General features: G+C 42.0%; 2 protein-coding genes across 2 annotated transcripts in view; one reads left to right on the forward strand and one right to left on the reverse strand.

Annotated features, from left to right (window-relative positions):
- LOC119654412 (U4/U6.U5 small nuclear ribonucleoprotein 27 kDa protein) overlaps positions 1–12,287 on the forward strand; it is a 32,951-nt gene that overhangs the window by 10,621 nt on the left and 10,043 nt on the right. The gene's annotated exons all lie outside the window — the stretch shown is intronic.
- Positions 7,976–8,659, reverse strand: LOC119654410 (lysozyme-like). Its single transcript, XM_038059798.1, has one exon. It carries the CDS (start codon positions 8,581–8,583, stop codon positions 8,104–8,106), a length of 480 nt encoding a protein of 159 aa, XP_037915726.1. The 5' UTR covers positions 8,584–8,659; the 3' UTR covers positions 7,976–8,103.

Below are 12,287 nucleotides of genomic sequence, written 5' to 3' on the forward strand. Positions count from 1 at the left end.
TTAATGGTCTTGGCTTCAGTCTTGAATCCGTGGTCAGCGATTTTCTAGATGACCTTGTAAAGATCCTTTATATGAGTACTTCAAACACTTTTTGGTCTTGTCCTCTCTCGTGCACGTGCTGTGCTTGATAATTTGTCGTGATAAATTGTTAATTTTGGTCGGACTCGGCGCAGCTGGTTCCAGAATTTCTCTACAAAGAATACTTTAAAAAGATTTGCCAGAGATTCGACGAGTTGCTTCCGACAGAAGCAAATCCTACACTGACAATCCAACGTCCTCTTGCAATCAACGGTGGACAAAATGGATTTCAGTCTGTGGTGATGTTTGTTGGGGCATGGAAGAAAGAAAGGTTACATTGTCAAGTGGACGAGGCAGGAGATTCAGGGACATGTTCTATATGTTTGCTATTGACCCCTCAATTAAACCAACCCCCACGTTATGGTTGCCGGTTCCGCTGAATATGGAAAAGCTTCCTTCAAGATTTCCAGAGAAGCTTGGTGTTTCCTTCCATTGTTTTGTGCAATGCAGCGACGGTTCGTCGAAATGTGTCTAATCTTGTTCCGGCACTTCAAAAAAAACTTCACTCCTCTACTTTTCTGCGCCATGCAGCTCTAAGGTGATTCATTCGTTGGCTAATCTGAATGGCATAGGCACCAATTCTTCATGTGTAATCTACAATCTCATTCCCGCCTTCCAATCAACACACCCCCGATGTAGTTCTTTGTTTGGGATTGCGGAACCGGAAGCTGGACGCTTCAGGTATGAAAGGTTTTGTGTATTTCTTTTATAAAGACATTTGAATGTACATTTGGCCTATTGCTATGTAGCATGTGAGAATATGCACTTTCAGGTAATATTGATATTCAAAGTCTTGAATTTGCAAAGAAGCAACAACTTTGACCTATTGTAACTTTATTAGTAATGGGGCGATTTGCACCAAACTTAACAGAATCATGCTCTATGTTATAGCCTACGTTGTTGCATATAAAACCTTAAAAACCAGATTCCATTACAAATAGTGCGGCGCGTATTAGGCATTTTCACAACCTTACACCGAAATTTCTCTATTGCTTTTATCGATTCTTTAGGCAAAATTGCACAAATGGAGCAGCTCGGCGCAAGAAAATAGAAAATTTATGAATATTTTAGACCCCCCGTTCCAATGGATCATTTTGGCTATTGGTTTGCCGTTAGTGACGGCACTGATACTGTATAGACATCGTATCAGTCAGTGATCACAACATTTAATTCCAGAACCAAAAACTGATTTGGAGTAATGCCATTGAGTGGTACGATTTTGCATGAAATGGTTCTGTTTTTCACTAAATTCTAAACGAAACCAGAGATGGTACAGCGAATAATGTGGCATCAACGAATTAAATATCGAAGGTAAGAAGTTAATTGGCGGTTTAGAACCAGCTGTAACTTGATTCAAAAACAATTTGTAGTAAATGATCATTGACGAATCGTTATCAAGTTTGTAACTGTGCTGTAACTGACCTGAATTTCGAAGCATTCAAAGCAAAAGAGCCAATATGAGTGCATTACTTGTGACGACGTAAGCCAATGATAATTTCTCATGAAATAACAGTGTTTTTTGGATTTTTACAAGGCATCTTTAGTCATTGGTTTCGTTCGTTCGTTCCTCATGCTCAGCGCCTTCAATCGAAAAATTTGTACATGAAAGCAGTGCTTTTGTTTAACAACGCATATGGAACCCTGAATAAAGAACTTTAACCAGTGATGATGTCAATGCAATATGCTTCGTTTCACCAGTAAATTACACTTCCTCGCTACTACCAATGAAAATTTTAACATGTGATCGATTATAAATTATTATTATTAACTTAACTTGAATCGCATAATCAATGTCTAAATGTTCGCATGTGATCTTGAAATACTGTCTATTTGCGTTATACGTCAATAATTTGATCCCCAGCCTGGTAGATAAAGAAGACTCTACTTTATTAGGCGATCGTCTCGTGTCCCATGTGGATGATGAGCGGACGGCCTTTCACCATATATTAAATTCCCGACTATAGGCAGACTGAATTTCTCCGAGAAAAATCAATTTAAGGTTTCGTTTTAGGTTCAGACACGTGATTTTATTCAATGTGTCCCTTTGGATTGTGAGAGATGTATCTTGGGGTTGTTGACATGTTTCAAAGTTTTTTTGAGTCGAATCATACACCATTGCAGTAAGAAGTAGAGAAAAACAGCAGGTAAAAACCAAGACTCCACTCTCAGGTGGGAAGGTTCTTCCAACCGTCGAGACATTTGCTCATTGATTTTTTGCATGAGGAAAAGAGGGCGTGATCAACGCTGCTTGCTAGATTGTATGTCAGTACAAGAGACGAAGCACGGGATTCGCGTGCACCCATCGAAATATCATCACTCGAGCTAAACCGGAAACTCAAAAATAAAAAAGATTGTTCGACCGTGCGCGTGGATTCGTAAAACTCCGGATTCAAGTGCCGCGATCAAAAAGGGATGATCTACGACAGGTCGCATCTTCGATCGATGGTTCTCCTGCCTCAGATGTAGGACGAAACGCGGCCTTCGAGGTTCCCTCCCTGCCTTGGGATCGTCAGGCCATTCTATACCGAATTATTGGACCGATTCTACACCGAATTGCGGGAAAAAAGGTCCCATTTGGTGAAGAATATAGTGCTCTTCCTCCATGACAACGCACCGGCTTAAACCTCGCCACAGCCAATTTGGTCCAATTGGGCTACAAACTGCTACCCATCTACCGTATTTTCAGATTTCGCCTTGTGCGATTTCTTTTTATTTCCAAACTTGAAAAAGTCACCCACCGAGCAGAAATTTGAGTCGAATAAGGAAGTCATCGAAACCAAGGAGGCCTACTTTGCAGACCTCGAGAAAATATATTTTTCTTGTACCGGGCTGTCATGCGATTACCAAAATAGCCAGCAAGATGGATATTGCACTTAGGGCTAAATGACTACCAGGCTCCATTGATAATGATGATACTCAGCAGGTAGGATCTTTGCTTTCAATTCGTTGGGAGGATAACAAAGTATCTCATCGTTCATTTTTAAAGTTTTGTCTAAAACAAAACCTTATTAAAATCGGTTTACTGTCTGTCCGTCACACGCATTTTTCTCGGAGACGGATATGGCGATTCACACTAAATTTGGTAAGAAGGTGGGAGCTGTGAACGTTCATGCATATAGTGAGTTACATAATTCGACATCGAATTAAGGGTATATGCAAAAGGGGGGTGTAAATTTTTTTTTCATCAAATCTTGACCATATTGTGTGGGGTGTCAAATGAAAGGTCTTGGTTAGTAATTTCCGAAGCTGGCTTTAGTTTTGACATTTGTTGAAAAGGTGGGGGATGCGGGGGGTCGAAAGTGATTTTTTTTAACGGATCCGTTCTCAGAAACTATCAGGAGGCTGCCACTATAGCCTAGGCTCCGAAATATAATAGATCTAAACTGTCGCTTCTTTGCAAATTCTAGAATGAATGTGGATATTCTCACATAATATATGCATATGTATATTAGGCGCTACGTACTAATGGGACAAATGCACACTCAAATGTCTTTATAAAAGAAATACACAAAACCTTTCATACTTGAAGCGCCAAGCTTCCGGGTTCCTGACTTTTTCATATTGATGTTGAATGTAGATGGGAAGTATTTAGTTGACTTATTGTCTATTCGTCAGGCTGAAATACTCTGCTAAATGCTTCTTTCATTTGGTTACCGAGACGGTTGAGCGAAGGTACATACCCTTCACTTATTTTAAGTGTACATAAGTAGACGTGCGCAGGAAGGACATGTGCCGCAGTTTGTGTGCTGCTGTACGCCTTTGCAAAATAATACCGTCTCTAAAGTTACTGCCTTTCCGATTTCGAAGTGACTGTCCTCCTTGATAGTAATTTCAACGATGTCTTTACATTCGATGGTAATTCGATGTGTTAGGGTTCTAACCTCTGCTTGTACGCCCAGGGCTTCTTCGATAGTCCTTCTGAACACAGCTGGTTTTTCTCCTGTTTCGCTAATTTTAATAATTTTGGGCACCATTTTACCCATTTCCCCCAATTTGGGGTCAGTTTTTGACGCTGCGCAGTATACCTGCATACGACATTTCCCCCGTTTTCTTAACCGTCGGGCCTCGTTTTTTTATTTCTTTGTTCCTCTTCGCCGTTTTTTGGTAACTTTTGTCCAAACTACTTCTCTATCGTTCAGCCATTTCAGGTGTGTAATATTTGCATTTTCCATTCGCGACTTCGGGTTCAAGAAGTCTCCATTCGAGATATTCTTCCTCTTTACCACGAAAGCGCTTAATCCGGGAGTTATCTGTGAGGAGTTATTCTTCCGATTCGTTTCTTTAGCTTTATCGTCACGCCACTCCGTCAGTTTATAGGGAGCTCCAATACTCTCAATTGCATTCCTCATTGGTTGATAAATGGAACTTCTTTTTCCGTCCTCCAACATCTCGGCCATCTTTTTAATTTGCTCATCAAGCTTCTGGAAATTGCTTCCTTCCGTGACTAAGTCCACTTCTATATTGACGTTCAGTGCCGTTTGGGGGTTCACATTCGCTGGCGCTCCGTTGTGAGCCTGCGCTTGGTGATCTTCGAATTTTAAAACTCCTTTCGAAAGGATTTTTCTCGCTCGCCAATTTCAATTCGCTGTTGTTTCTTCCGGTATTATTTGCATCCATGTTAATTGGGTTCCCAATCAAAGCCGTTATCAATGTTCGGGTGTGTACTCACTAAGTGGTCCCATGGTTATCTATGGGAGCAGGGAGGCCATGCAAAGGTAGGCACAAGCCCTTATAGGGTCTTGCGCTCAGAGCCGAATCATTGGTAATCAGGTATAGTTCATCTGAACCTACACCGCCAACCTAATGGTGCTGAAATATTAGGCGTTTTCTGAGGCCTGCCAGGGTTTTAATGGGGCGATGGTGTTCACGGCATTAGCCTGAATGTCATAAGATATCACTTTACGTACTCAAGTAACAGAATGTTGCAAAAGTCAGCCTAAAGTCAACAATCTAAATCGTCTTCCAATATCGTGTACGTTACGCTCCTTAGGTTTATTTTCAGGGTGGCCTTCTCATAGCTTTTTATACCTACAGCCAGGAGGTCGGTGGACATACGGTCGTATCAAAGCCGGCTATTAAATACCTGGGGGTAATAGTTGACACCAAATTGAGTTTTATGGAACACCTAGAGTATGCATGCCAAAAGGCAGCCAGTGCCACCACGGCGCTTGCAAAAATGTTGCCAAATATTGGTGCATCGAAACATTGCCGGCGGTTGGTGCTAGCCGGAGTGATGCGCTCCATCCTGCTCTACTCGTCGCCTGTGTGGGCAGAGGCGCTTGCAAACTCTCAGAGACGGAAGCAGGTGAACTCGGTTTACCGGCGGATGGCTTTGAGGGTTTGCAGTGCGTTTAGAACCACATCAGATGAGGCAATATTGGTGGTGGCAGGCATGATCCCGGTTGACATTCTGGCCAAAGAAATGAGTGTCCTTTACAATGCAAGACGTATGGAGGGGCATGCACAGCGTAGAAATGCGGCAAGGTCAGAGTCGCTTGATCTCTGGCAACGCAGATGGGACGAGTCTACGAAAGGTCGGTGGACGCACAGGCTCATTCCCCAAATTAGGGTGTGGCCTGAGCGAAAACATGGGGAGACCAACTACCACATTACCCAGTTCCTCACAGGGCACGGTGGTTGCTACAGGCGTTATCTGCACCGCTTTGGGTTAGATGATTCTCCGAACTGTTCCAGATGCGATGGCATACCGGAGGATCCATGCTATGCGATGTTTCACTGCCCACGATTTGCGATGGAGAGAAGGAGCTTAAACCAGGTGCTGGGCAGGAGCGGGACCCCGGAGAGCTTGGTTACTGAGATCCTGGAGTCCGAGGAGAAGTGGCTTGCGGTTGGCAATCATCCAAATGCAGGAGAAGTTGCTGAAGGAACAAAGAAGGAGGAAGGCTGCAAATAGGAGAAGGATGAGTGCCTAAGAGCAAACCTACCCCGCGAAGTAATACCTTAATGGTAGTCCCGCGGGGGTGGTTTTTAGTGGGTGTGAATCCCACACGCGCCCGCTGTAGTTCCGGCGTTCGGGTGGCGGAGCTGCGGCGGACGTGTCTTTCTAAGATTTTCCACCTCCGTGTACGCACAAAATAATACCCTACAGCCAGGTATGGTTTAAGACCTTATTTTCCATTGCAAGGAACCCTCCGGCATCCCTCTCTCGTTAACTGTAGATGCCTGTTGGCTTCGGTTGACCCATAATCACGAGCCGAATGGACATGCAAAAACACATGTGTGCAAACCCTAAACGCAACAAAGCATTGAATAATGTTACGCAATCAAGTTTTGTGCTTGTCTTGGAAAATCTGGATCATTAACGCTGGAAATGATTATCACAAGCTTAAGTTTGTCCTGCTTGCAACCAAAGCCAACGAGAAATTTGTGCGAGATTTCTTGAATAAGGACAAGCGTTTAAGTGTTCGAATGATCACGGATATCTTGAGAATTGATAAAATGATTTTGCATCAAATCCTTGGTGAGGATCTTGAATTGGGAGGGTCTGCGCCAAACTTGTCCAAGCTTGTGTTAACGGATGAACAGAAACAAACTCGTGAGGTCATTTCAAAAGATCTTTTGGGATGCATTGAAGAAGACCCGTAGCTCCGGTACCCTTTTTCCCAAAAGTGAAAACCAACCATAAAGATATCCAGGCCAGGGGACTCTAGATACTGTTAAAACGGCTTGTATGCAACCTCTGAGGGATCTTTCAGTTTCTAGCTTTCAGGGAGCATACGCGGCGTGGAAAACTCACCTGCAGAAGTGTGTTGAAAGTCAGGACGATTACTTTGAAGATTTCTAGAGATTTATATTGATATCTCCAATAAATTGTTTTGCGGATTTATTGTCATTACTTAAAATACACATCCTTTACTCTGGTGTTGTATGATAACCACGGCTGACTTCTGTGGGCAAAAATTTAGTCCGTGTCCGGATAAAATTTTGAATTTGTGCCTGCACGACAAATAATTACATACGAAGAACAAGCAAAATGTAAAAATTGGTTCCCACAGTCTCAATATCTTACCTCATTGAAATCTGAAATTGCTAATCTGTAACTAGAAGTTACGATCGTCCCAATCTTCAGGCATAGATAATGTTTCCCGTGACAATTAAAAGATCAGTTGGAGGTTGTATTTGTATCTGTAGTCATAGCCTTTGCAGTTATAACGATTAAAGTTTTTGTTTTTCCGTGGAAAAACTAATCAGTAAAGTCAACAATTGGAACTATTATTTGACTCATTTCTACGAAATGAAATCAAGTGTGCGTATTGATAAAAATAGAACAAGCTTTATCATGCACGTACGCAAGTGAGATACGCGTATCGCGTGATTAGATTCTCTCCAGTCAATTTGAGTGAAAGGGAAATCCCCTGAAGCTAAAACTAGCACTCTGTGTGTGTTTAATGGACTCAAGTGATTGAAGAAACAAATGACCATTTCACAACTATTTGGCTAGATTTCTGAAAGCTCTAGTACTATGGACAGACACATTCGCATTTAATGTGTTAAAATTTCAGAAATAAATTTGTGCGTCACCAGCATTTTAGTCCAACAAACTTAAATTCGTTTTGGGGTATCTCCCCATTAATATTTCTGTGACCATTGTTATTCGTAGAGAGTACGATTTAAGATTACTTAAATATTTCCCGTGTTTAGACTGCCTGAATGAGGGCTGCTAAAGTTTAATGAGCATGTATAACTCTAGGCGTCTTCCACTAAACTTTGGTCTCTGTTAGAGATGCTTCCGATACATACATGGCTCGTTTTGACTATTATTAAATGTAAGTATGTACTACCGCATTTTGTATTTAATCAAACAATTGCAATTGGAATCAAATCAGACAATACTTATCAATGGGCAAATAGGAAAATATTGAAAACAAACACTGACTGAACACTTTCTTGAATCACATTTATTTGAACTTCGTTGATATACATATGATAAATTATAATAATAACATAATCTTTTGGTCAGTAGAAGTTGGCTCTAGCTCTACACTCTGTCAGTCTGCTAGGATCTCATAGCCAACCTTTAGCAAAAGAAACTCCACCGGATAGACAATCAGCATCAACGAAACAATGATCGACACTAGATGGTGAGTGGCAGTGTTGCGTCCACGCATTCCAACCACTAAAACCATGTGCTGCATATATTTTCCTTACACAATTCACTGCAGTTGTTATATCATCCGAAAGCAAATGTTCACAGGACACGCCACACATATTATGTGAGTTTCTATAATTTGAACTCTTGCACCAATACCGATCGTTAATTTGGAATAGTCCCCAGTCTCGGCTTCCATCACTGTTTGGTGGTCCTACTGCGTTGGTTCTAAAACTTGACTCCCATTCAACAAGACAAATCCAATCGGCCAACTGATTGCGAGGAAATCCATATCGATTATGAAGTATTCTGGCTAATTCGCAACGTTCGAATTGCCTTCCTGACGCCAAGGCAATGCCTGCGCCAAGAATTAAGAAGATGGGAAACAGTTTCATGTTGCTTGTATGGAATTATCGGTCACTCAGCGATATGAACGCGTTGGTTACTTTGATGAGAATGATGAAGCTTGGCTGGCTGCTTGGGCTTTTATATATCTTCGACGCGCTTAATTTGAGAATTTTGTAAAGTGATGCAATGGGAGGTAACATTTTGCTTTCCTTCTTGAAGCCAGGCCAGAATTTCATGCTGCTCACATGGAATTATCTATCACTGACCTATGACTACTTGCGTTTTAATATCTTTTTCATCACCTGATCATAATAAGATCATACGATGCGATCATCGAATTAAGAATTCCGGAGAAATGAAACATAAATTTATATGAATTGGGAAATAGCGTTAACTTGTGTTGAAATTATCCTCCATGTTTATGATAAAAAAATGAATGCAGTTATTTTTTATGTCTATTCTAAGCCGATCGGTTTTTTGAGGTTTTCAAAATGTTCTAATTTATTATTTTTGCTGTAAAAGCTGCAATCTGATTCAACTGAAAGTGGAACACATATAGTCCAATGAAATACAGTTACTTTAGCAATTTCATCCTTCAGGGTGAATGGCGGAGTGCCAAAAGCTGGCTTTCATCATATCATTGTGGGTCCAGACCCTTATCGAGCCAGCCTGACAGCTTCCTCATTACCACCGATGCTTGAGTACCCTGGCACTCACATCAGGAATGTTTCGGTTTGTCGGTCAAGTTTCAGCAGCAATTGGTGCAACTCCACACCTTCGAATTGTGAGACCCCTTCATTTTTGTCGCAGATATTCTTTTGTTACCAATAAAATGGCACATATCTCCGTTTGGAATATGGGCGTCTTTTTTCCGAGAGGTCGGGCCAGTTTCATAATCGGATTGTCCGAGAGCACCACTGCGCTCGATTCGCCCTCCATGACTGATCCTTTGGTGAAGATTATCAGGTCTGTAATCGCAAAAGACTCGTGGCAATTTTTTTCTTTTAGTGATTACGATGGAGTATGTGTTAGAGACGAATCTGGAAATCATATAGTCGGAAGGCATCAGAGCCAACTGATTAACAGCGGGTCGATTTCATGCTGTCTTGCCGCGTTACAAATCGCCGTGAATGAGGCAGACACCTTCAATGTTCATGCATACGCATAAGGCCTATTCTTTTTCGGACATCGTCTTTTCAATTTTTGCCGTGAGCTCATGAAGTTCTGTCTATGGATTTGCGTTTCTGGTAGGCATGTTGTTTACAGTGACGTGACGATCTGGAAATGTATATATTCCTTATGGACGGATCTATTAGTGTTTCCAGTCCTTTAAGTAGAAAGGGAGTTTGACTGATCGGCCAGAAGTTGTTTTGAGTTCGTGTAGGTGATTTAGGAATAAATATCACCTTCACATCGCGCCAGCCAATTGGAATATAAAGGTGTGCTAGGCATGCACGGTATATATTCCGAATATATAGACCCATGGCCAATCTCTCTATTACTAGAGCATGGAAAGAGTCATTTTACTCGCTCTAATGATACCACTTTTCATTGTAGAATCCAGTCTCCCGGTTGAGGGTTACTTGCACTTGTCGGTCCATTTTAAATGCTGCCTGGGAAGTGGGCTTCAAGCGAACGGTTTATCGCCTTCTGTGTATCTCCCGCTCTGTAAACGTAGATAATTTAGTTGCTAGTTACGTTCTTTGACAAGGATCAGCTTTAGTTTTGAGGTTGCCTCAAGAGAGTTTTTTTTCTCCAAAAGCGCTTCATGATGATAGTTTAGCAGACTTTATGCTCTTTAGAGATTTATGAGCCTCTTTGTATCAATTCCACCCGCTAAATCAGATTTAGAGCTCGTTTAGGAGCACCGTTGCCTTTCTTCCCTGTTTTGATAGATCTGAGTTCCACCGTGATGTTTTATACTTCTTTGGCATATTGAATGGATAGTTTTCTTCGAAAGCTTTTTTTTTTCACGCTAGTTGTAATCATCTGGGTTGTTTTCTCAATTCCAGCAATGGATTTGATGCGGAGGGATCATAAGTCGGGCGCTAATTTCCACTTTGTACTTGCCCAGCATATATGATGGGCGTTAACATCACATGCCTGTTCCCATGCCTTTTCGTATATTGGATAGCTCGTCTATATTATAGGGAAAATAAGCAGAACACCAAAGGATCCCCTTATCTCCTTGTTGAGTTTTTATTGTTGGTTTGGCCGTTGTGGTGTCTCCATCATATAGTTTGTTAACTAAGATCGCCTGGAGGCCTTTTGAAATTATGCTATAAATTTATTTAAGAAACATGGCACCTTATCTATGCTTCAGATGAAAATGCCATGGGCTGCATGTACTGGCCAATTCTTTTAGGAGCGAACACTAACGTAGCGGTCCCAAGCCTGTAGTAGAGCCGGCAGCCCGTTTGTTTCCGAACCTCTTTATATTTGGTTCAAGCATTTTTTGCATAATGGCAGTTCAGAGATCCTTTTCAGGTTTAGTCACGCACCCTCCCACACATCGTCGAGAGACTGCCTGAACCACTCATTTATGCTTTCGTCGGCAAAGTTTGGCGGTATACACCTACCGACTTAAAGCGAATTTTATTGCAATGCAAGGATGCAGTCCTTATAGCTAGGAGGAGTTTCTTTCTAAGCTATTCGTACTGCTCGATATCCGGTCTTGTACGTTCCCTTCTCTTCCTTGCCACAACCCGGGGGTTGCGATTTTTCATCAGAAGACAGACGCTTACCCAAGACTTTAGCTTCAACAGGTGACTGAGGTCCGGGTCAGGAGTGCTGACAGAAGAGCTTCGGCTTGTCCGTTAAGAACTGGATTCTAATTTGCTTGGTTCCCAATTGAATTAATGCAGAATTTAAGTGTAGAATCAAGTTTTCTATTGGTGAGCTCAAGGTTACTCCTTCATTCAGGGTTGGAGCGCCACAATCAAAATTTAATTTTGGTTTTGTTTGCTTTGGGATTGTTCGTAGTTGGTTGCCATTTCTTCCGCTCTACCGAGGGAAGTAAGTCGGTCTCGGCAGATCAATTTTTTGCCGAGAAAAAGCTAGTTGAAACTGGGGGTACCCTGGTGTTCAGAGTTCATCGTTCACTAATGAAATAGAAATAATATGGTTGCTGTGCACCCCTCGATGGGTGTAGAGGTTCAATCAAACCTGCTCACCATTGTACCCGGTCCACTTATGTACGCTTCAGTTCCCTCAGGACTTCTGGAGACGCCTGTACTTCTCCTCTACTGTTCCCAAGTGCTCTTGGGGCGACCTTGATTTTGCTGCTGAGATAACTGCATTTTCTGATTTTAGATAAGGCAAAGAAGGTGAATCTAGTACTGTTTATGCGTAGAATGACATCCAGTTTGGTGCCACTGCTGGCAGAAACGATCTCATCAGCGTATTTGAGATGTTTGATTCGTAGTCCATTCAATTCCTCCACGTCTTCCGGATAAAGCAGCATCAAGCATTTAGCGTCATCATATGTTGCTTTGATAATAGCTGTTAGTTCCTCCGGAATGCCTCTCCTGCGGTTGAAAACTTTCTTGAAATCGATGAACTGCACTGTTCCAAAATGATCCGTAGGATGTCGATGTGGTCAATGCATGAGGAGCCAGAGCTATTATTTTGGCGACAGCAGGGAATACGTAGATACTCCTCGAATTGTCATACTCAAGACGGGTGCTGCACTCTTAGACAAAGGTCTGGGGTTCCCAGGATTTCCGTACGTACTGGACTGTACGTACGTACT

Source organism: Hermetia illucens, chromosome 4, assembly GCF_905115235.1.
Source record: "Hermetia illucens chromosome 4, iHerIll2.2.curated.20191125, whole genome shotgun sequence".
NCBI lineage: Eukaryota > Metazoa > Arthropoda > Insecta > Diptera > Stratiomyidae > Hermetia > Hermetia illucens.

Bases quoted from the DNA above. Each gene is read 5' to 3' on its own strand.
- LOC119654410 (XM_038059798.1), bottom strand. From the start codon at position 8,583: ATGAAACTGTTTCCCATCTTCTTAATTCTTGGCGCAGGCATTGCCTTG.